This window comes from Sparus aurata, chromosome 22, assembly GCF_900880675.1.
Source record: "Sparus aurata chromosome 22, fSpaAur1.1, whole genome shotgun sequence".
NCBI lineage: Eukaryota > Metazoa > Chordata > Actinopteri > Spariformes > Sparidae > Sparus > Sparus aurata.
The window spans coordinates 18,503,830-18,525,279 of NC_044208.1; the positions used below are offsets into that span (position 1 = coordinate 18,503,830).

The following is a 21,450-nucleotide window of genomic DNA, read 5'->3' on the forward strand; positions in this document are numbered from 1 at the left end:
CACACACACTCCACACACCCCAAAACAAAGAAGCCGACCAGTGCTGGGGCTGGTGATCATAACCTGTGACCTTTTGTTCAGTTCATGGTGATTTACACAGCAGCAGGTTGAATGACAGTGGCAGTTTATCGCTCATGCACACTTTTACCACTCCTCCGCCCTTAGGTTACAGTCTTAGAATTCAGTCATGGTGCTTAGAAGCAGACGTTTGACTTATTTCCTCAGGTGTACAATTCTGAGGCCGACTGACAACATAATGAACTTGTTATTTAGGAACTTACACTACAAGAACAGCACTAAAGTGAACTTGGAGAACATGGCAGGCTCCTGACATGAAGTACTGATGTGTCTGATGTGTAGGTTTCCTGATACAATGATAGATAACACCCATTCCCTCAGGTGTACTCTTCTGTTGAATACCATAGATGTCGGGACGACTGACTTGTTAAGAAGGAAAACTTGTTTTTCATTTTTTGTCGTTATTTTCAGCGCTTACTAAAACGTTTAAAGATATACAATTTAATGCAGTGGGCCAGAATTATACGGCCACGGATTCTGTGGTGGCCTGATGATGCGAAATGCCCATCATGAAATGTTTTCTTCTGTATTTTTGAATATGGGACAAAGTGGAGTAATAATTTTATAAGTTGTGAGGCTTTGTATGAGCTAATCTTATCCATTACAGGAACTAGGCACGTCAAAGTAGCTGACCCACTGCCTGACACACAATGAGGCCTTATTAGGGAGCCATATTGGAGTGAATTAAGAACAAGAAGAGAAGGAGGATGTCAAGCGGGAAGAGGACGCGAAGTACACTTGTATTCAATGACTAGATGGACAGTGCAGTGTGTTTCCTTTGCTGATGACACACATTTTGACATTTTGCACACATTCTTCAAATACACCTTCCTCCTACATTTTGTTCCCGCAATTTTCTGATGTTCCCGCTGCATCGATCATGATGCTTTTAAGCTGCAATGCCTATGGCTATAATCACCATTCACCAGCATGTCGGAGTGAGAGTGAATTGGCCTGGTCCTGAAATAAACCAATAGAAATGGGCTTTAATTGTTGAAATGTTCTTTGCTGTCATCATGACACTGACAATTCTTTTTATTATCCGATTAATGTACCACCTGCTTACCTTTCAAACACCATCTCCTTTCTGTTTCACAGATGAACATGACGCAGTGCAACAGAAAACTTTCACCAAATGGATCAACGCACAATTCTCCAAGGTAATGTGGAAGACAGAGTTCAAACTTTTGCCAAACTTGATCTGCATCGGTTGAAACACTTGAAAATATGAGATGTGGAAATTTCAGTTTTTAGAAAACCATCCGTGGAGATTTTTGTGTTTGAAACTAAAGAGGGTGATGGGCCTGCAGTAAGGTAACTTTGCTGCTAGCATGGGAAATGTTTACAGTACCTATAATTGTTGAAATGTTGTTTCACTTACTCTGCAGATGGCAAAAACACTGCAATGTCTCTTCATAAAACAAAGCACAAAACTTCGTTGCAACTGTCAGACCAATGAAATAAACACATTATATAGTTTAATGTATGTCCTAGTCCATTACTCTACTCGGTGTGTTAATGTGTGTGGTCCTGTTTTATATCTCATTTGTCTTATAAACACACTGTGTTTAAATGTCTTTTTGATTTGCTAACTGTTTAAATATTTGCACACTCTCAGACAAGCCAACACTGTCTTCTAACTTTCAGTTTCAGTCCTTCATGATACTACAGATACATTTTATGCCCTCTCACGAGAAAATTTAAGTCTGCCTTGACATGTAAAGGGACAATCTGTCAGTCACTGTACAAATCCACATTTGATTCAGCTTCATGTCTTATCTGAGTGTGTTAGTTCATTGGTTTGTTGGTTGATTCCGTGCTGTAATGACATCTGCATTCTGCATCTGGACTCGGCAGCTCTCAAAATTTGTAGACTAAACCTGCCGGTTGTGTTGTTTTGTCTAATCAGACGGGGAAGACGTCCATCAAGGATATGTTCTCCGACCTGAAGGATGGGAGGAAGCTGCTGGACCTGCTGGAGGGTCTCACTGGCAATGTTCTGGTGAGTTTGTGTATGTGTGTATTAAGGTTTGCACCTGATAACCAACAAAGGATTAAGAAAGCAGTTGTCTCACACTCAAATTTGTGTGAAAATGGTTCAGCTTACCTACTATTTGTAAATATAATCAAACATATATCATATCAATCTCTTTAATAATAGCTTGATCACACTTGGAATTTGCTGTGAGATGAAAAACAATGTGTTCTCTTTGTGAGTGCATTTTACCACACCGGACAACACGGATTTCATGCAAGGGCGGTAACACCGACTTGAGTTTTGTGGCAATGCGTGCTGTGGAATTACAGGAGTATTTTTGTAGTTGAGACGTGACTGCTGCATTCACTTAAACCGGCACAAGCACACTGCATGACCTCATGTAAACTCAAACTTCAACTCTGATGTAAACAATAAAGACCCATAAGGGGCCTCTGCGGATGTGTTTTGAATCACAAAGAGGTAGATTAAGAACAGAGGTTTTGCAGACACATTTGATCTCATGTTGTGTCTCTTGCAGATGTGTGATGTTCCTATAATGTTTGAATTTGAATTGTGATATTTTGTGATGGTTTTCGAGACTTGGGTGCAGTACCTACGTTATTTTTTTTGGGTGATTTTATATTATTAAGAGACAGAAGATATCCAACAAATTCTCAACAAAAGAGTTGCAGAAGAAATTTAAAATTATGAATTTAAAATTGATTTAAAATTAATTATTAGTTATTAAATTATTGATAACAATATTTTTTCTTATCCCAATGTATGTATGTCTTCAGTGACCAGCCACATGTTTATTATTTTATTTTGGATATTCCTTTTTTAGTAGTGTAACCACGCTGTCACCCCTTCAGCGGCATATCTGCTTTCTAGCACCTGCAGCCCTCAGCTGTACTAAGCCCCAACTATCTCTATGCCTTACATACACACACGCACACACACAGGCAGGCACACACACAGACACGCACACAGGCAGTCTCTCTGATACCAGAATACTAATTCTATAATTGGGTGCTAATGAGTGTTTGAGGTATGTGAAGACTTTAAAAGGATTTGCAGTTGGCAGCTCTTCAACCTGCCATTCTTTCCATAAGTTGGCCTGTGGACACTGCTGATAGGGTAATGGGTGTGATGACTGTATGCTGAGAAGCACTCTGCTGAGTGATGGCGTAGCTTTTCCCGGCATCGCAAACACCTCACAATTTACATTCGACTCCCTAGTTTGACCTGAGAGTAAAGTATTTTCAGTGTTACCACATGTATCTAAAAATGCTTTTATGAACTGCCAGAGCTCAAGCAGTAGATTATACATCATGTTTAGATTCCTGCAGGCTTTTGATTGGCTAGTGATCAGTGAACGTGCTGATTTGTGCTGTGTTTCCTGTTCCTCAGACCAAAGAGAGAGGCTCCACCAGAGTGCACGCTCTCAACAACGTCAACAAAGTACTACAAGTCCTGCACCAAAATAATGTGAGTAGTTGGTGTTTTCTGCCTTTTTTGGTGCTATTGTGTGTTCAGCTGCTGTCTTTTGGGTGCTGTCAGATATCATGTATGCCAGTGGTTGTTAACCAGATTTCATTTAGGCTCGCATGGTTTTCTTTCAGCCTCACAGCGCAGCATAATACAGCCCGAAAGAAGGAACTATAATGAATAGTAAAATTAGCTGCTGTTTTGTTCAATCTCTCTGGCTATGATACCTTTGAATATGTCTTGCACATTGCTTGATTCAAACAACTAACACTCCCTGTAACTACTTCACAAGACTTCATGTTCTCCTGTGGCCTTTTATCTGACTGTGTCATTCATTTTGTCTACATTGTGCACTGTACTTTTCCCTTGTCTGTCCCAGTCGCTCCTTCGCTCCCTCATGCCTCCTCCTCCTCCTCAGTGTACAATAGCTGGTTTTAAATGCCTTGACCTTAGCAGTGGGAGATAATGGGCAGGGCATGCTCATGGGAAGTAGCTGCTGCTGGAGTTTGCAAGCTGGAATCTCTCCTGCAAAAGCCAGAAACTGTCAGCTGGCAGTGAAAGGGAAGTTCCCACGGGCCTTCAAAGCCAGCCGACTGGTGAAGATGAAATAAGGCCTTAGAAGTTTTTGAAAATAGATATCACAAATAACTATTTAACTTCTTGATGTTGCTAATAAAAGTATATAACTCACATTTATCATTGAAATTACTTTGATGTCATATTCTTGTGATGAAAAAATACTTTTACATGAGTCTATAGCTGTGGCTAAAGAGCATTGGTAGCCACAGAATTGAAAAAATGTGTCCAGCAAGAACCACCAACCAACCTCAATCTATCCTCCACACTACACCATAAAACGGTTTTCTGTTTAGTGTGTCGTATATAAGGACAACAGCTAGCATTTATCTGTGCAACCCTGTGCTGTAGAGTGACAAATAATTATGGAACCTTGAAAAACATCAACACTTAATTAAGATGTGTGAAGCTTTTTAAACATTTACTTTGTATCGTTCGTTTTTTTTTTCACTGTGTATGACACTCATCATAATCCTCCTCTGCAATAATGATCACTAAGACCCCTTTGCCTTGCCATTTCAATATCATTCATATTCCTCTCCACTGTAGATCTGCTGGATGATTCTTGTTGCTTCAAAAGCTGTAGATACAAATTGTGTCCAGTACTCTTGCAAAAAGGGGGGGAAAACCGGTACTTCAAAAAAACACAGGCAGTTGTGGCTTTCCAAATATCTAAAAGTTTTTCAAACGAGGAAGGAAATATTAAAAAGCTTTTATTGTGGTGGCTAAGTCATTAAAAGACCAGTCATTAAAAATGCCAACATGTTTCGACCAGTAGCCCTTCATCAGTGATACCACAAAAAGGCTGTGTAAAAACGAAGGGAGCCTATCCAGATTTGTTTTTTAATACTGAAAAGCTATTTATCCTCATTGAGACCGGGATACCTAAACACACCCAGTCTAGGAATCCAAAGAGCTTCACACGAGTTCAGAAGTATGATGTACTGCCTGTGTGAGCTTCTGTGTTTGGACGAGACTGAATGGCAGAAGGAAATGGAGACAGAGAGAGGAGGGATGGTGTTGCAGGATGGAGCTAATTGGGACTCCAGATGGGTCAGAGGTCACTTTTTAGTCTGGCCAGACACTTGACCTCACGTTCCACTCTGCGCCTTGATCCCCTCCAAAATATTTATATGTAATCAGTTCGCAATGGCCTCACCTCATGGGAGAAGTGCCTGACAAGGCTGCGGACACACTTTATAGGCTGTAATGAGGGCGGTATAATCCACTGTGTGGTGAAAGTGGATAGCTCAGAAGAATTCGGCTGTAACAGTGTGGAAACTCATTAAGTTTTGAAGCGATATTATTTACTCCACTCCATAAAGAAACTTGCTTTGTGATCATAGTTATTACTCCTGGGCTGTTGGTACACCAACAAAAGAGTTTTTCGCTGAGAGGATTTCAGAGAACAGGCTTTCCAATAAATCTGCTGAAAACAGGAATCATTATTTCTACATTAAGACACAACTTTGCACCATTGTTTGTAATATTACGTTTTTTTTCTCACGTATCTTTATCTGTCACATCTTTCAGGTTGATCTGGTAAACATAGGAGGAACAGATATTGTGGATGGAAACCACAAGCTGACCTTGGGCCTCATCTGGAGTATTATCCTTCACTGGCAGGTGAGCACACATATTCACATACGCTTGCAGTTCCTCTTTTTCCACCCACGTCCCCCCCACACACACACACACACACACACACACACACACACACACACACACACACACACACACACACACACACACACACAGAGACTCATTAATGTTTGCTCTGACTGTGAACTCCCAATTCACTGAGGTTCCAGAGGGATCAGAAAATACAGATGATGGAAAATTAGTATTGGTGTGCATGCATGCGTTCATGCATGTGAACATGCTTATCAGCGACTGCTTTGTTTATGTTCGACCTGCTGAAATTAGAAACAGGCATTTTGACAGAAATATTTAATCAGAGGGTTTTATATGAAGCGCTTGAGCATCGCTGGTTCTTTCAAACTCTGTTTTCTTCACTTCCTCATTACTTACATAAATGTCCCTTCTGTGACTGCATGTCCCATTATTCTTATTGTGTGCCTTTGTTTTCTTGCCGTTATCAGTGCAAACCTGTCATCATTTAAAAGAAACACAAAGCACTGAAGTTTTGGATGTTTAATCTTGATGTTTTAAAATAATCGTTTTCACATTGTGAGCATCATTGCCAACCACAGTGCACATGAAGAAATTGGCAAATTCAACTAGCAAACTCAGAAAACACTAACCTGATACCACAACAGGCTGGGAAACTGTGTTTCTTCTCATGTTGAATTGCAAATTCCTAATGGGTGTATATATATATATTTTTTTGGCATAGACACCTTTATTAAGCAGTAGAAAGATAGGAAATATGGGAGAGAGAGGGGGATGTGACATGCAGCAAAGGACCTCCGGCCGGAATCGCACCGGGGTCAGCTGCGTTTATGGCATGCGCTCTAACCACTCGACCACCTGCGCGCCAATGGGTGTATATTTACAAAAAAACAAAAAGCTTATCAGTTCTAACATTATATGGCTTATGTTTGTATTGAATATAGGTCAAAAAAGAGTTTAACACACTTTTTTGGAGTCAGGGTTGCACCAGTCCTTTAAAACCCACAAGCAACAAGAATTGAGCATTTTACCTTTTTTAAAGATTCAATTTGTAACATTAAAATTTTCAAAAGCAACTAGATCCTTTGATATAGTTTTTTAAATAATTTTTCTTGCCCATTTAGGTGAAAGACATCATGAAGGACATCATGTCCAACCTGCAGCAGACCAACAGCGAGAAGATCTTGCTGAGTTGGGTACGCCAGTGCACCCGCTCGTACCCAGAAGTCAACGTGCTGAATTTTACCACCAGCTGGGCTGATGGCCTGGCCCTCAACAGTATCCTGCACCACTTCAGGTGAGGAGGGATCATACATGTAGACTCTGTGTGTGGGGGGGTGTAGGAGCACAAAATTCAGTCACTAACAGCATTTTTACGTCAGCAATTTGATGTAAACGTGTGTTTTTTTTCTTGTGTTTCGGTAAATTTAGTGTGTATTGAGTGTTTGTGAGACTTGAAAGCCCTCTCCATGCCTTGTTGTGATCTTTGTGTCTGTGATCTAAATGTTCTTCTTTAAGTTGACACTGCATATTTGACATAAGCCCTTTTGACTTTTGAATGTAAATCACACTGACCGGAGCAAGACCTCCAAATGCTGTTAAGAAACCACGGCCTGGAATTTAGAAAAGGCAAATGTGTTATGTGTGTGCGTCTGTGTCAGTGGTGGGAGGTCAGGTTGACAGGTCAGCGCCTGCCGGGTGTGTGTACACTGCTTGACTTACTCTGTTTACGCCTGCCATGTTACTGTTTGCACACGCTTGCTGTGTGTGTGTGTGTGTGTGTGTGTGTGTGTGTGTGTCTATGCTCTTATGTGTGAAAGAAACAGAGCGAGAGAAGCGTCAGGGGTGTTTTCACCGCCTTTCTGTAACCCCTTGTCCTTACTAGTGACATGCGCACACACACACAGGCCTGTGAGCTGTGAGAAAGGCCAGTGTTGGTTTAGACCTGGGCCAGGCTTTAGGTGGATCAGTGAACACACACATTCCACACCCAACTGGCTTCAACACAAGTCTCCCCTGCATCACAAAGGGGAGAGTCACTCTCTTTTTTTCTTTCTACACAAGAAAAAATACTTAGGAAAAGGTGATTTTTTTTTCCAAAAGAATGTATCCGGAAACCTCTAGCCGCAGAGTTATCCAGGGTTCGTACGGGTGCTTGAAATCCGTGAAAGTGCTTGAATTTCAATGTTGTGTTTTCAAGGTCTGAAAAGTGCTTGGATTTTAGTTTAAGTGCTTGAAAGTGCTTGACATTATAACTCTGTGTCTTTTACAAAATTGGGATCAGACTGGATAATTAATTTCTGAATACAATGTACATAATTGTGATAAAAAGTGAAGAAAAAAATCACAAGTATATATATTCCTTTAGATACGTATTTTACCCCAGCAGTAAGGTGCTGGAAAATCTTTAAAATGACCCTTGAAAGTGCTTGAAAAGTGCTTGAATTTGACCTTGAAAAATGTGTACGAACCCTGGTTATCACATAGTTCGTATTTAAAGAACACTGTTTTTTTTGTTTATATAAAACAGAAGCTGTGTTCTTTATTTAACTTCAGTTTATTGGGATTTTAGAAATGCAATTACAGATCTTACAAATATATTTTTTGTACATTTATGGGTGCAACTGGTGCAAAATGACAGCAAATACACAAAAAAACACCCTAGAAGCATAACATAAATTCAGAGATATCCCCATGGGTTACTTTGTGTTATCGATTACCAATCATGTTTTTATCTTATTGAAAAAGTCCATCAAATGTTGTCATATCAAATAGAATCAGTGAATATGTAACTTTTTCCCTTACCATAAATGCCTCGTCACATCTTTCCAGTAAACGTACTTTTTAATCAGTGTGGTAGATTCCCTGTCACTTCAAATTACCAGCGCTTTGGGAAATACATACGTTGAACTTGAAATACCGTAATGCTGTAAATCCTAAATGTCAACGTCTCCATGTTGCTGTTCTCATTGCCACCATGCTTTGTGTCTTCAGGCCGAATGCATTCAGCTGGGATCAGGTGGTCAGACTGAGCCCTGTGGAAAGACTTGACCATGCCTTCACTGTAGCCAAAGACCAGCTGGCTATAGAGAGGCTACTGGATCCCGAAGGTATCAGCACTCTGAGCTGTTTTAAACACTCAGGCCAACTGTATTTATTTGAATAAGTTTTATTAAGATGTAAAAACTGGTTCCCTATCAACTTCCTTATATAGAAGTCTAGACAAAGTAAAAGTTGGCTTGTGGATTGATGTACATTTTACTTTCCTAAATTCCCACATATTCAAACATAGCCTGCCTTTATGTCCTGCCAGCAGTTGGATAAGCTCACAGAGGAGCAAATACCTCGTGTTGTCCTTGGCTCAAGATTTGTAAGAAGCTGGATTTGCTCAGGATGTTTCTCCAGTTCATGTAGCACCTGTAGACGCTCGGTGTGCATATACTTGAGCTGTCTATATTCAGACACTTCTTGTTGTGTCATGACCAAGGGGCAGTCCCACCTGACCTGTGTCACAGCCAACTTTAATCGTACTACTTGCCTTAACCTGCCCTTTTTCTCGCCTTCCTATTTAATCTCTTCCTGTCACCCTTGACTGCTATCTCACTCCATCTTCCATGCTGTTTTTCTCCTCATCTCTTTCTGCCCACCCCACCTCTGCTTCTCATGCTTTATTTCCATCTCTGATATTTCTGCCCTCCCTCCCTCCCACCGTCTTGCTCTCTTTCAGACGTGGCGGTGCAGTTACCTGATAAGAAGTCCATCATCATGTACGTGACATCGCTGTTCGCTGTGCTGCCCAAAGACGTGACCATGGAGTCTATCAGAGAAGTGGAGACACTGCCGCGCAAATACAAAGGGGAGTCTGAGGACTCGGGTCCGGGCCTAAGTGCTCAGGTAAAAGGCACAACACTCACAGCAGGTTACAATTTAGACTTCATGTGATATGACACAGGAGGATGGTGGATTTTTTGGACAAAGTGGCAAGGGTACGTGGGTCTAGAACAGGAGGAGAGACATTGTACTGTTCTAAAACGCTTGAACAAAAGGTGCTGACTGGAGTCCATGGCTACATCTGTTTTTCAAGGAATCCAAGGTGTTCTTTTGTGTGCAGAAATCCACAGCTGGTAACCAGCAAGGTGGAGAGGAGCACAATAAAACAATATTTTTGAAACTGGTGCTACGTGACCAGAGAAATCAGAGAAGAGGACTGTGGTATTCCCTTTTGCTCAAATGGACGTTGGGCAGTGCTTCTTTTTGGCTCATTGTCTTTTTCAAAACAGTTGACCAGTGTGTGTTTGGTGTTGGCAGGCACAAGAGTTGCAGCATTGCAATGATACAAAGCTGGTTCCTGTTCAATCTCAAAGTAAAAAGGCAATAATGACAGCATTTCTTTAACTTAGTTATGACACCTTGCACACATTTGCGCATATGAAGAAGTTAATATATGACGGATGCATGTGCGTCTCCTGAGTGTAGCGTCATACCTGTGGCAATAAACGCTATTATAGCATGTATTTTCCCTTTGACCTGTTCTGCAGAAGAAGGACTCCAACTCAGTCTACCTCAGAGCACCTTAATGATATGAGAAGTTCTTTTTAACTACGTGTTCAACAACACTGAAGCTATGTTTTATATGAGCTGGGCCAACCTCACAAGCATGCCTCCACCAACAGCTGCTAAAACGTTTTTTATTACACTTGGTCCAATATGTGTAAAAGATTGTTCTGTACTAGACTGTAACTAACTCAGGATTACTTTTCAATTAAAAAAAAAAAAATTAAACTTTTCATGATCAATATTTGTACAGATACAGCCCTGACACAGAGCTTCAGATCTCCCCCAGTGGCCGCCTGTCTGTCTGTGCTGGCGTAAACAAACCTCTTTCTCTTTCCATGAACGGAGAGATGACAGTTCAGCTCCTGAGCGTCTGCTTCAAAAACTGAACAGCTGGAGTTGCAAGAAAAAATGTGACCCCATAACTGCTTCAACCTTTGCTGCTGTGTTGTGTTTCTGATAACCTTCAGTTTTAAGGCCGCAGACGCTATTATGTGCGGAATCGTAAGGAATATTGTGAAGCGACTCATTGTGTGTTGCTAGTGAGAATGAGTCACTCCCACTTTTGAAAAAGCCATCTCCATCATTCTCTCCAGCGCCGCTCATGAAAAGCACAGCAGGCGCAGGCAAATAGGGAGGAGAGCCATGACTCACCCGTTTGACATTAACCAACAGAGCGAGCTGCACGCTGCTGGAAACACAAGCGCTGTGAAGGAATGGAAAGGAAACGAGGGAATAAATTGGTGAGAATGGGAGTGTGTGTGGAGAGTTGATGGGGATGCCTGTGTGCTGGTGGGCCAGTGGCTATCATGCACACACTGACACTGTTCAATGTTTAACATCTGTGAGCATTTTAGTGTGTCTAATTTGACTTTTTGATTCAATATGGTCTTTACTACCCTTTAACCTGTGATTCCATTCAATTTGTCGAGACATATTCCAAAGTAACTACCAACGACCAAGTAGGATTCCTCCATAAATGTAATTTGTTCGACTTAGATTAGAGTTCTTTTTTAACATATTTAGTCCTCAACCCGCTGTGCACTTTCAATCACATCCCTGAGGCAGCTCGCTTTAGTAAGAAGTCAGAAAAAATCCTGAAACCACCTCTTAAGTTTTTATTGCCCGTGGGCACATACTTCACACTTCCTGGAACGAAAGCTGGAAAAGTCTTTTTATAAAGAGCTCTGATTGGTCCAACTACGGGTTTACTTTCCTGGCACAGTTCCCCTCATAGGAAGTGATGCGTAATGCTGCTGGTAGTGAGACTGAGTGGAGGATAAAGAAAGGCTCTTTGTTTTTGACGGCTATGTTAAGTTCCCCCCTCAGTTATAGATTCATAATATTGGTTCATGATATTGTCGTGGACTTCTTAACGCTGATTTTATATGATGACTTTTTTCAATGTTGTCGTCAACTTGAGCTTCAGATCGAATTAAATTATATTGCATAGCCGTCTTTAAAGTTGGAATATCAGTATTGATGAGGTTGCATACGCATGATGATGCATTACATGCTCCAGAATCACAACTGCATAAGTGATGAATGCAGGGATTGAGTTGAGCAAATCATCTGGTGATAATAAAGTGTTCTGTTGAGCCCGACCACAGGTATTTTACAACCATTCAAGTCAATAAATAGACCATGGCTGCAGTTTTCTCTCTTGCTCTCTTCCTTTCTCCCTCCCATGTCGTTCTTTCTCTTCTTGTTGCTTTGTCTCTGCCACCCTACGCTGCTCTAAAATAAGGGCTTACTGTATTTTTGCAACTTTTGCAACAATTCCGAAATATCCAAAAGGTCATTGAATATTTTCAGCAGGTGACCTTTTCCTGAGTTCGCCACACAGACTTTATTTCTGTGTAATTTCAGCCTGGAAAACAAAGGTCTATTTGACTGGTTACTGTACCAGACCCTACACACCCATTAGCATTTCTGTCATCTTTGACTTGGCACAGCTGCCGTTGCAGAGATTTTATCTCCTCTTCCAGACAGATTTGTTGAGCTTTGTTGAGCTTCTCCTGCATTCCCTTCGGAAAAATGCAAACCTGGAGTAGTTTGTTAATGCTGTTGTCTGCACAGGGCGTCACATGTTTATATTGTAAATACATGTAAATACAAATACATGAAATTAATGTTGAGGCACACCGCACATAGAAGACAACTGCCTTTACACAACAAAGTTATCAAGTGGGTTAAAGGATAAGTTCACCAAAAATAAAAAATCCTGAAACATTTCTGGAGCTACACAGCAAAACGGTGTTGCAGTGTTCTCCTAAACAACTGAAGTAGATGGGGACTTGTTTTAAAACATACGAAAAACAATCCAAAAACAAAAGGCTCCATATATTACCAGCGTAATCCAAGTCTCCAGATAACCCCAATTTCTTAATTATTTTTTAACAGACAATATTTACACTCTTGACTTGGCGGATGTCTTCCCACTTTTAGCTTATCAGCTACAGTGACGATTTCCTATTTAAAAGGGTGTAAATAACGTTTTTTCCAATCAGTCAGTTGTGATCTTGAGCTTTGGATTCCATTGGCTTAGGAATAAGTAGATAATGACTGAGTTTTCATTTTTGGATGAACTTGTCCTTTAATTTTAAATTGCATAAAGTGTGTTCCCTTAAAGGAGTTTCTCTAGCTACTTCTCCTTTGAATCTGCACCATCCATCTCTCTCTAAACTTTACCCAGGATCACCACTGTGTCTCAAGCTTACTGCTATCCCTAGAATGGGGATCGACCTGCCCAGTGTGCCAGGGGCTCCTCCCAGCATCCTACAATAGGCCTGCAGTTGTTTTTATGTTTTCTTTTTTTTTTCTCTTTCTGAACCAAGCAGGGCAGGTCACTGTGCATGCTCCAGAGCAGCACAGGCCACTCCTTGATGTCTGGTTCTATTTTAAAACTCAACAACTGATGTTCACAGATGGATATCTGAGTGAAGGACAAATGGAGATCTCAGGCATGAAAGTTTCATAGACAGCATCGTTTGAAAGCTCTTCAGCTCATGTGAGCATGTCACCCTGTATGATGGCATTAATGATAAAAGTTTACATTCCTCCTGATTTCGACTATCTGTCAATGTGAGGCCAATACAGTACTTACTACTATAATAGTAATGATAACCCTGTAAGTAAACACCTTGTCTATTATGTGGTCAAACTGTGCCTTCATCCCCCGCCTGATGTTCCCCAGAATGTGCAGATGGAGGAAGCGGGCAGCAGCCCCCGGCCGGAGACCCCCAGCACTCTGACAGAGACAGAGGGGGAGATGGAAGGCAGCTTGCTGGAAGTGGATTTGGACAGCTACCAGACAACGCTGGAAGAAGTACTGACCTGGCTGCTGGAGGCAGAGGACTCCCTCCAGATTCAGGACGAGGTGTCGGACGATGTGGAGGAAGTCAAAGAGCAGTTTCACACACACGAGGTAGGAGGAGACCTGCAGGTTGGCTTAAGGATTGTATAGATGTAAACATAAATGCAGGTGTAAACGGAGGTGAAAACAAACGTGTTATTTATTTATTTATGTTTATGTGTCTCGGAATCTCTAACACACAAGGTCATAACATTTTAAAATGTTAAGAAGTAGATGCGTAGTGTGCCTTTTTCTACATTTTAATAATTGATTAATTGGCTTGAGTACTTTTTAAAAGAAAAAAGTAAAATCTTTCTTATTTCAGCTCAAACTTGAATAATTTATGGTTCCTTCACTCCTCTATGACAGTAAACCGAACATCTCTGGGATGTGGACAAAACAAGACATTTGAGGACGTCATCTTAAGCCTTTCATAGGCTTCTCACCATTTTCTGACCCAACAACTAATTGATTAATCTAATCATCAGATCAACTAACAATGAAAATAATCTCCCCCAGTTTTCCTAGACTGAAGATGGTGTCGCAGAGATAAAGTCCTCCCACAACCAGCAGTACATGCTCCGTACATGTTGGGAATGCCAGGAATTCTGCTGAGAACTGTGGAGCATAGCACCCCATGGTGCCCTGGCCCGGAGTTCACTTGCTTACTTGAGAAGGCGTAGTTGCAGGGTTTGTGTCTGTGTGAGTGTGTAAAGGGGCTTTGGCAGGATTCCCTTGGCTGAAATGCGAATATTAGCAAAGTCTAATGTCTGGAATCCAGGTCAAAGCAGAAAGCCGGCAGTGAGACTGAGAGCACCAAGACCCAAAGCCTCTTTAACAGCCAGGCTTTTCAATCCAGTTTGTTTCTGCCTTGTTGTTCACATACTTACTCCGGCTTCTCCGGCAAAGCCTCATCAAAAACAATATGCTCAGAGGTAAAGACAAAAATGCTTAATCATCCAGAGAGCTCGTGGAAAAAGTCAGTCACTCAATTCAATGGCCTTCGTGTTGCTCACTACAAGAACCAGCGGATCCTTTAAGGAAGCAACCGAACTCCTTGAAAGCTGCTCCAGTGTTCTTCCTTGAAGCATTTTTTTGCTCCTCTTGTGTTTGCAATTGGCTCCTTGACAGAGTCTGCCCTACAGTTTGTGCTTGCAGGTTTGTCTGACTGTTGCTACAGTAACGCTCATGAATGCAAGCGTGCAGAGGTGATGCCTGGTGCTTCTGCAGGGTGTTATTATGTGTTATACCAAGTGAAGCTCGAGGGTGGGGAGAGAAACATATCCAGATGTTAATATGTGGGTGCCAAGTGCCAGCATGAACCTTAGATTATGTAAGCGCGGTTTGGCTCCGTCTTAGGCTGAGTATGGATAATTCTTATAGTACATGGTTTGACACTCTTTCCCTCAGCAAAGCGTACATAGAGATACTGGGTCTCTTTAAGTTTATCATCCTATAATTTGTCCCAGGGCTGTTTTATGTAGCACATGGCTTTCAAAATGTTTCAGATTGGCCGTTTCATCGTATTTGTTTCCCCCGCCTCTCTCTAAAGGCCTTCATGATGGAGCTGACAGCGCACCAGAGCAGTGTGGGTAATGTGCTCCAAGCGGGTAACCAACTGATTGCCCAGGGCAACCTGACAGAGGAGGAAGAAGATGAGATCCGGGAGCAGATGACCCTCCTCAACTCCCGCTGGGAGAGCCTCCGAGTGGCCAGCATGGACCGCCAGGCCAGGTAGATGCACATGTTGTTTGTTCTGCAAATATCTGGTAAATATCGCGTTCTTCTAAATTATTTTTCAGAAAGGAAAACAAAAGAAATAAAGTTATTTTTACAGTGTAGTGTGCAGAGACAAAACGTCATGAGCCACAAATTGATCAGCGGAGGTGATTTTTCTCTCAGTGTCACTGTTGACCTCAGATCTTTATGAGTTTTTCCTGCAAGCTGTGTGAAGGTGACACCTGATAAGCCCTGAGCCCTCCAAGGTCTTAACAATCTGATGCTCAATCTGTGTTATCAAGGTTTACGATGCGTTAGACACACACACACACACACACACACACACACACACACACACACACACAGACACACCACAGTTTTTCATAAATTGTGTTCCTTATGTCCAGGTGAGAATTTGTTGGCCCTGATTCTAAATAATATAAATGCGTCTGTGTGTGACGACACCGTAGAGCTGTGTGTGTTTGTGCTACTGTGAGGCAGGTTCTTATCTTTCTGTCTACCTCCACACACTCACCTTTACCATCTCTCCGTCCTTACTTCCTCCCCCTTCCTCTACAGGCTCCACGAAGTCCTGATGGATCTTCAGCAGCAGCAGCTACAGCAACTTTCTGATTGGCTCACGCAAACGGAGGAGAGAATCAGAAACATAGAGACGGAACCTCCAGCCAAAGACGCGGAGATCTACAAAGAACAGATAGAGCAGCACAAAGTAAATCCCATTCAGTGCATATCTTGCATGAATCTAGCCAATGAAGAACTGATGGTTCATTTAAGGAGGAGAGGTTCTAGTATAATATAAAAAATATTCTTGTTTATAGACGACTGCTTCCTGTATTTATCCTTTAATGTATAACAGCAGCAGTTTCACTATGCTGCTGTTGTCTTAAATCAGACAAGTCTTGTGATTGCATTGTCACATTTGATCCTGCACTTTAATGACTCATGCACCGTCTCCCTGGTGTCGCCATAAAGCTGTGAAGCCTGTCCGCCAGCTCTGTTAATGGGTAATGTGTGACCGTGCTGAATTCATCATTTCCCCTTTTCAGGAGCTTCAGAACGACTTGGAGGCGGAGCAGGTGAAGGTCAACTCTCTAACACACATGGTGGTCGTTGTGGATGAGAACAGTGGTGAGAGCGCCACCGCTGCCCTGGAGGAGCAACTACAAGTGCGTATTTTACTCGGCTTTTTACTTCATCAAAAAACGCTGCCAATGTGCTGTAGAGGATCGTTAATTGTTTTACAGATGACCAGGCTGTAAAGGGTATTTGTCATGGCCATTAACTTTTGGAAATACGTGCCCAGTGTATGTTGATTTGACATGTTTGCATTAATGTTTGTCTCTACCCTGCATTCAAGACTTTGGGTGAGCGCTGGGCGGCTGTTTGCCGCTGGACCGAGGAGAGGTGGCACAAGCTGCAGGAAGTCTTCATGGTGTGGCAACAGCTTCTATCAGACCAGGTGTGACATTTGGCGTACCCACTTGTATGCAGCTTTCATTCACACCAATGTGTAGCCTCTTCTTACTTTCTTACATATGCCTTGCTCTCACTTAATTAGAAGTCCAACTATAATCACCAGGACCAAGTTTTCTCCTATTATTCACATCAAGAAGGAATCCTGCAATTCTTATATGATCCTGAAAATGCTTTTGTTCTTGTTGGAAATGTGTCTTGTTTTGAATTTCATGTATCAACTTGGCTGCTGAATTCAGAACTTAGAATATTTTTACCCATGTTAACTAGGCTTCAGGACACTAAGACTCTTTTTGTAGGTTAATCCTTTTTTCCCACCCTTTCTGTAGAGTCTGTTCAGAGCCTGGTTGGCAGAAAAAGAGGAGGCCTTGAGTGAAGTACAGACCAGCAACTTTAAAGACCCAAGTGAAATGAATACTAATGTGCGCCGATTAGCAGTGAGTAGTCTGCCAAGTCTTTGTGGTGGCCATGCTGCCGCTGCAGATACTTGAACACCTAATTACCTTTAATTTGTGACATTTTTCATTAATAGGTTTCTATGTTTACTGTAGCCTTCACATTTTTTTGTCCAACCATTTTGTAGGTTTTGAAGGAAGAATTGGAAAAGAAGAGGAAGACTCTCGACCAACTGTCTGATGCAGGACAGGACGTGATATCGCTGCTGCGGAGCCCCGAGGCGGGAGCCAAGATCGAGGCGGACGCAGAGGAGCTGGCACATAGATGGGACAACCTAGTGCAGAAGTTGGAGGACTGCTCCTTCCAGGTCTGTGTTTGTTTCTCGTCCATTCTTTGCATTCATGGTTACCCTACTTCACGAATGTCACAAATGTCACAGTGATTGTTTTTGTTGATTTATGTCCCTTTCTCACTGATGCTCTATCTCGCTGCTAAGGTAATGGAGGCTGTGACGGATGCTGGGATGACTCAGGTGGAAGAGGAGGTCATCGTGGATACAGTTGCCGTAGCTGCGGCCGTTTCGATGGCTGACCAGGATTTGACCCCACCTGCTCCCCCTAAAAAACGACTGGTAGAGACGGACGCAGAAGTCAGACGATTGTAAGAACTTGGATGCGGATTTAAAAAAAATTAAATGGAATAAAAAGGCACACAATAACACACCAATGCTCACACTGTTTTCTGTGTTGTGCAGGTTTGAAAATAAGCTCTCTGACCTCCTGAGTTGGATTAAAACATGGAAGACGTCCGTTCAAGCGCTGGCCTCCACACATCCTGAGACCACTCCTGGCACACCAGACCTGCAGGAGAATCTTAAGGTAAACCTGCCGGGGGGGGGAAAAAAAAAAAAAAAAAAAGTCTACTTAAAGTTACAGCATATTTAACATATTTAATGAAGATCACACCTTAAATATATGTCGACTGATGTCTGTAGGGTTTGGAGGTGGACCTCACGGCAAAGGAAGCCACAATTAGTCAAGTGGTCCAGGAGGGACGGGGCTTGATGGACCAGCTGGAGAGAGGTATGAAGGAAAGAGAAGCATGTCCTTGCTCAGTGACACTGATATTTGGGCATTATTAAACCAAATATGCTAAGAAAATGGCTATTTTTTTTTTGTTTTTGTTTTTTTAAAGCTCACAACTACCAACTGTGAAAGAAATCTTCCTTCTCCTTGTTAAAATGTGTTCATCTTGTAAGATTTTTATTACTTTTCCACAGCTGCTTGGTATTTTCTGGGTATTTACAAGCCTAAATTTTTTTTTATTGTCATTCAGTTTTAGATGCCAGTAATCTTAGCGTGTGTTTGTGTGTGTTTGTGGACAGAGTGGTAAAAATCTGTCAGCCTGCAGGGTTGCTGACTTCATATATCCCGCTCAGTGAAATGAAGAGGCACTCAGGGTTTTTATGTGTTTACACTGTTGTGGAGGCAGTGAGGTGTAGTGGAGCAGCACTGCTAAGTTGGAGCAGATTTGTTTAAGACCAAACTTTCTATTGAGCTCAACTTGTTTTATTGCCTCATATCTGCTGTTCTCTCATCCGTATTGTCTGTTTTCCAATTTATTTATCCGCCATTGTTTTTACACTCACTACAGTTTCCTTCTCTCACCAAAAACTCAGAACAGTCAACTTACTCATTTTGTTTAGCCCATTGAATTTGAGCCTTTAAATGTGCTGTTTTTGTAGAGGGAGTGTGCGTGGACTCGGTGAGGGCAGACATAGATCTGATCCAAACAGAGTGGGATGTTTGCACGAGGGAGCTGCAGGCAGCCGGCGAGCGAGTGCACACCCAGGGCCGGGTCAGAGCGGTGTCTGCTGAGCTGGCGGACCTGAACAGAGTGTTGGAGGAGCAGGACCTATGGCTGGACTCCACCTCGACTGTAGAAAAGTGCAACGAGGCCGAGCTCAGGAGTCTGAGTGGGGAATGTCAGGTAAGAGTGTCGAATGTATGAGACAGTCATCGATCAAAAAAAATCGCCAAGATAAGTTACTAAGTGCCTTAAATGCTTGTAAAGTCAGATAATTTGGTGTACGGAGTAAGATGGATAAAACCCATTAAAGTTTATTAAAGCATTTCCCCATCAAAATAACTTATTTTTGCAGTGGGTGTTGCAGGTTTCCTTCATTTTGTACAGGAAAATAAATGTAAAAGCTTGAATTCTTTAAGATGACACTGGTTGTGCTTCATGGTACAAAATAAATAAAATGCAGGGGAGGTGTGGGGGAGTAATAATCCACTTCATACTTAATGTGGCGGAACCTCCATGTAGGCATGCAAACAGCGTGGTTAAACAGAGTGGTTAAACAGGGTGTAGGGGGTGGTTGGAAAAGGGTTGAATCTAATGGTCAAGAAAATATTGTTCCTGAGAAATTGCTTGCTCATTTTTAAGTCAAGGGAATGAACTCTACTTGAGCCATGTTTCCCTTTTTTTTTTTTTTCCTTTGTTGAACTATCCTTGATCAGTTCTCCACTTTGTGGGGCAATCAGAGGTAACATACGTATTATAACTCCCTATTTCATACAAATTTCTGAACTTCCATCTTCCTCTTGTGTTCTTCAGTCCCAACTTGTCCAGGTCACTGCCCTGAGTCCACGACTGGAGCAGCTTTCTGCGGAGACGGGGTCACTGGGAGCCGTGCCCTCTCTGAAAGACAACATGGTGGTGGTATCGGCACATCACGCCTCCACACTGCAGCGGATACAGAGCAGAGAGCAGGAGGTCAACAAAGGTATTTTTGTCGAGCGATATAAGAACAACTTGTTAAATCAGCGCAGAGGAAACTTCCTCCTAAACCCTAAGCAGATTCCTCAACTTTAACAGTACCATATGCTTTTCAATGGACCAGACAGCCTTATGTCATCCTTCTATTTCAGAGAGCCGCAGGACAGGACATTTAAGTCTTTCTTAAAACAAAGACCAATTTCCCTCTCCCTGCTCTTGGCTCAAAGCTTTCAGGTTTTATAGACTGAAAGAGTGATAGCTAAGATCAGCAGAGCTCAGTCCCACAGGGGTTGTGTAAATTTGACTTCAGTTTTTTATACGACTCCTTGGCCAGCCACAAGTAATAGATGATGCCCTTATATGGCCTCCAAAAGCTCACACATGCGTGCGTGTATACGTGAGCGATTGAGTGTCAGATCAGTCCTTTGTGCCAGCTCCATCTCTACCTGAGGACGTGACTTGGACCTGGTGCGGTCCTGAAAATCAGTCACTGTTTAACCTCTGGAATTTACACGCACTCCTCCTGGCCAAAAACGACTCTTTAAAGAGAGAATGCTCCTCTCCACGCCCTACCATAGGTGTGTGTGTGTGTGTGTGTGTGTGTGTGTGTGTGTGTGTGTGTGTGTGTGTGTGTGTGTGAGGTGTGTGTGTTATGTGTGTGCACGTGTCTAACTTCTTGGGCTCTTTATGACCGTAAGGTTTTGGACGTGAGCCAAGGAAAACCATTTTGTTTCTGCTTGAGGGCAGGTTGCCTCTCGCTGTGGCCTCTCCCCCCCCCTCTCCTCAGTTACGCTGTGTCTCTGCTCTTTGTGTGTCTAAACATAGTCAGGCTATGTAAGCATTAAATCACCTGGTAATTAAAATGCTGACGGAGAAGAAGAAGAGATAAGAGACAGTAGAGAAGTAAAGAAATCCAAACATTCAATATAAATGAGGTCAAAGTCGTCACAAATGGGCATTTAAGTGATTGATTCAATCACTGCAGTGTTAGGGGGAGATTGCAGATTTGTGATTTTATTATGTGCTTTTAAAATTCATCTGGAATGATTGGCATTTATGGGTTGGTTAGAAGAGCACAACTAAACTTAGTTTGAGTAACTGGCTGTCAAACATCTGGGGTCCTCTTGCAGCATGGAAAACACACACACACATAGACAGATGGGGAAATCCCAGACCAGCTCACTGCCCCCTTGTGGTTTTAAACCTAATGCAAAAGTTCTGAAACCTTGACTTTATAAACTCTTTTTTTACCCCCCTCCTCCTTGTCTCATTTCAGCTTTGGCTGACCAGATGTTACCGATCCCGGTGGAAAGTCTAGAGGCCAGGCTGGCCACTCTAAGAGAAGGAATAGTAGACATCCCTACTGCTGAGGGCGCAGTGGACCGGGCGCAGGTGAGTT

The 21,450-nt window shown here is 42.2% G+C and overlaps 1 protein-coding gene across 9 annotated transcripts in view; it reads left to right on the forward strand.

The window, feature by feature from the left end:
* The window catches only part of utrn (utrophin), a 193,325-nt gene that overhangs the window by 18,398 nt on the left and 153,477 nt on the right, over positions 1–21,450 (forward strand). For all 9 annotated transcript variants that reach the window (XR_003982296.1, XM_030404293.1, XM_030404286.1 and 6 more), the window contains 20 exons: positions 1,177–1,238; positions 1,988–2,080; positions 3,467–3,544; positions 5,654–5,746; positions 6,877–7,049; positions 8,747–8,862; positions 9,480–9,646; positions 13,503–13,733; positions 15,214–15,395; positions 15,960–16,110; positions 16,448–16,567; positions 16,759–16,860; positions 17,204–17,311; positions 17,458–17,637; positions 17,767–17,930; positions 18,025–18,148; positions 18,265–18,352; positions 19,015–19,259; positions 19,890–20,058; positions 21,328–21,443. Coding sequence is in view for 8 of the 9 variants with exons in the window: in XM_030404293.1 (XP_030260153.1) it covers positions 1,177–1,238; positions 1,988–2,080; positions 3,467–3,544; positions 5,654–5,746; positions 6,877–7,049; positions 8,747–8,862; positions 9,480–9,646; positions 13,503–13,733; positions 15,214–15,395; positions 15,960–16,110; positions 16,448–16,567; positions 16,759–16,860; positions 17,204–17,311; positions 17,458–17,637; positions 17,767–17,930; positions 18,025–18,148; positions 18,265–18,352; positions 19,015–19,259; positions 19,890–20,058; positions 21,328–21,443 (2,762 nt within the window). In the remaining variant the exon portion in view is untranslated. The remainder of the gene's footprint in view (positions 1–1,176; positions 1,239–1,987; positions 2,081–3,466; positions 3,545–5,653; positions 5,747–6,876; positions 7,050–8,746; positions 8,863–9,479; positions 9,647–13,502; positions 13,734–15,213; positions 15,396–15,959; positions 16,111–16,447; positions 16,568–16,758; positions 16,861–17,203; positions 17,312–17,457; positions 17,638–17,766; positions 17,931–18,024; positions 18,149–18,264; positions 18,353–19,014; positions 19,260–19,889; positions 20,059–21,327; positions 21,444–21,450) is intronic.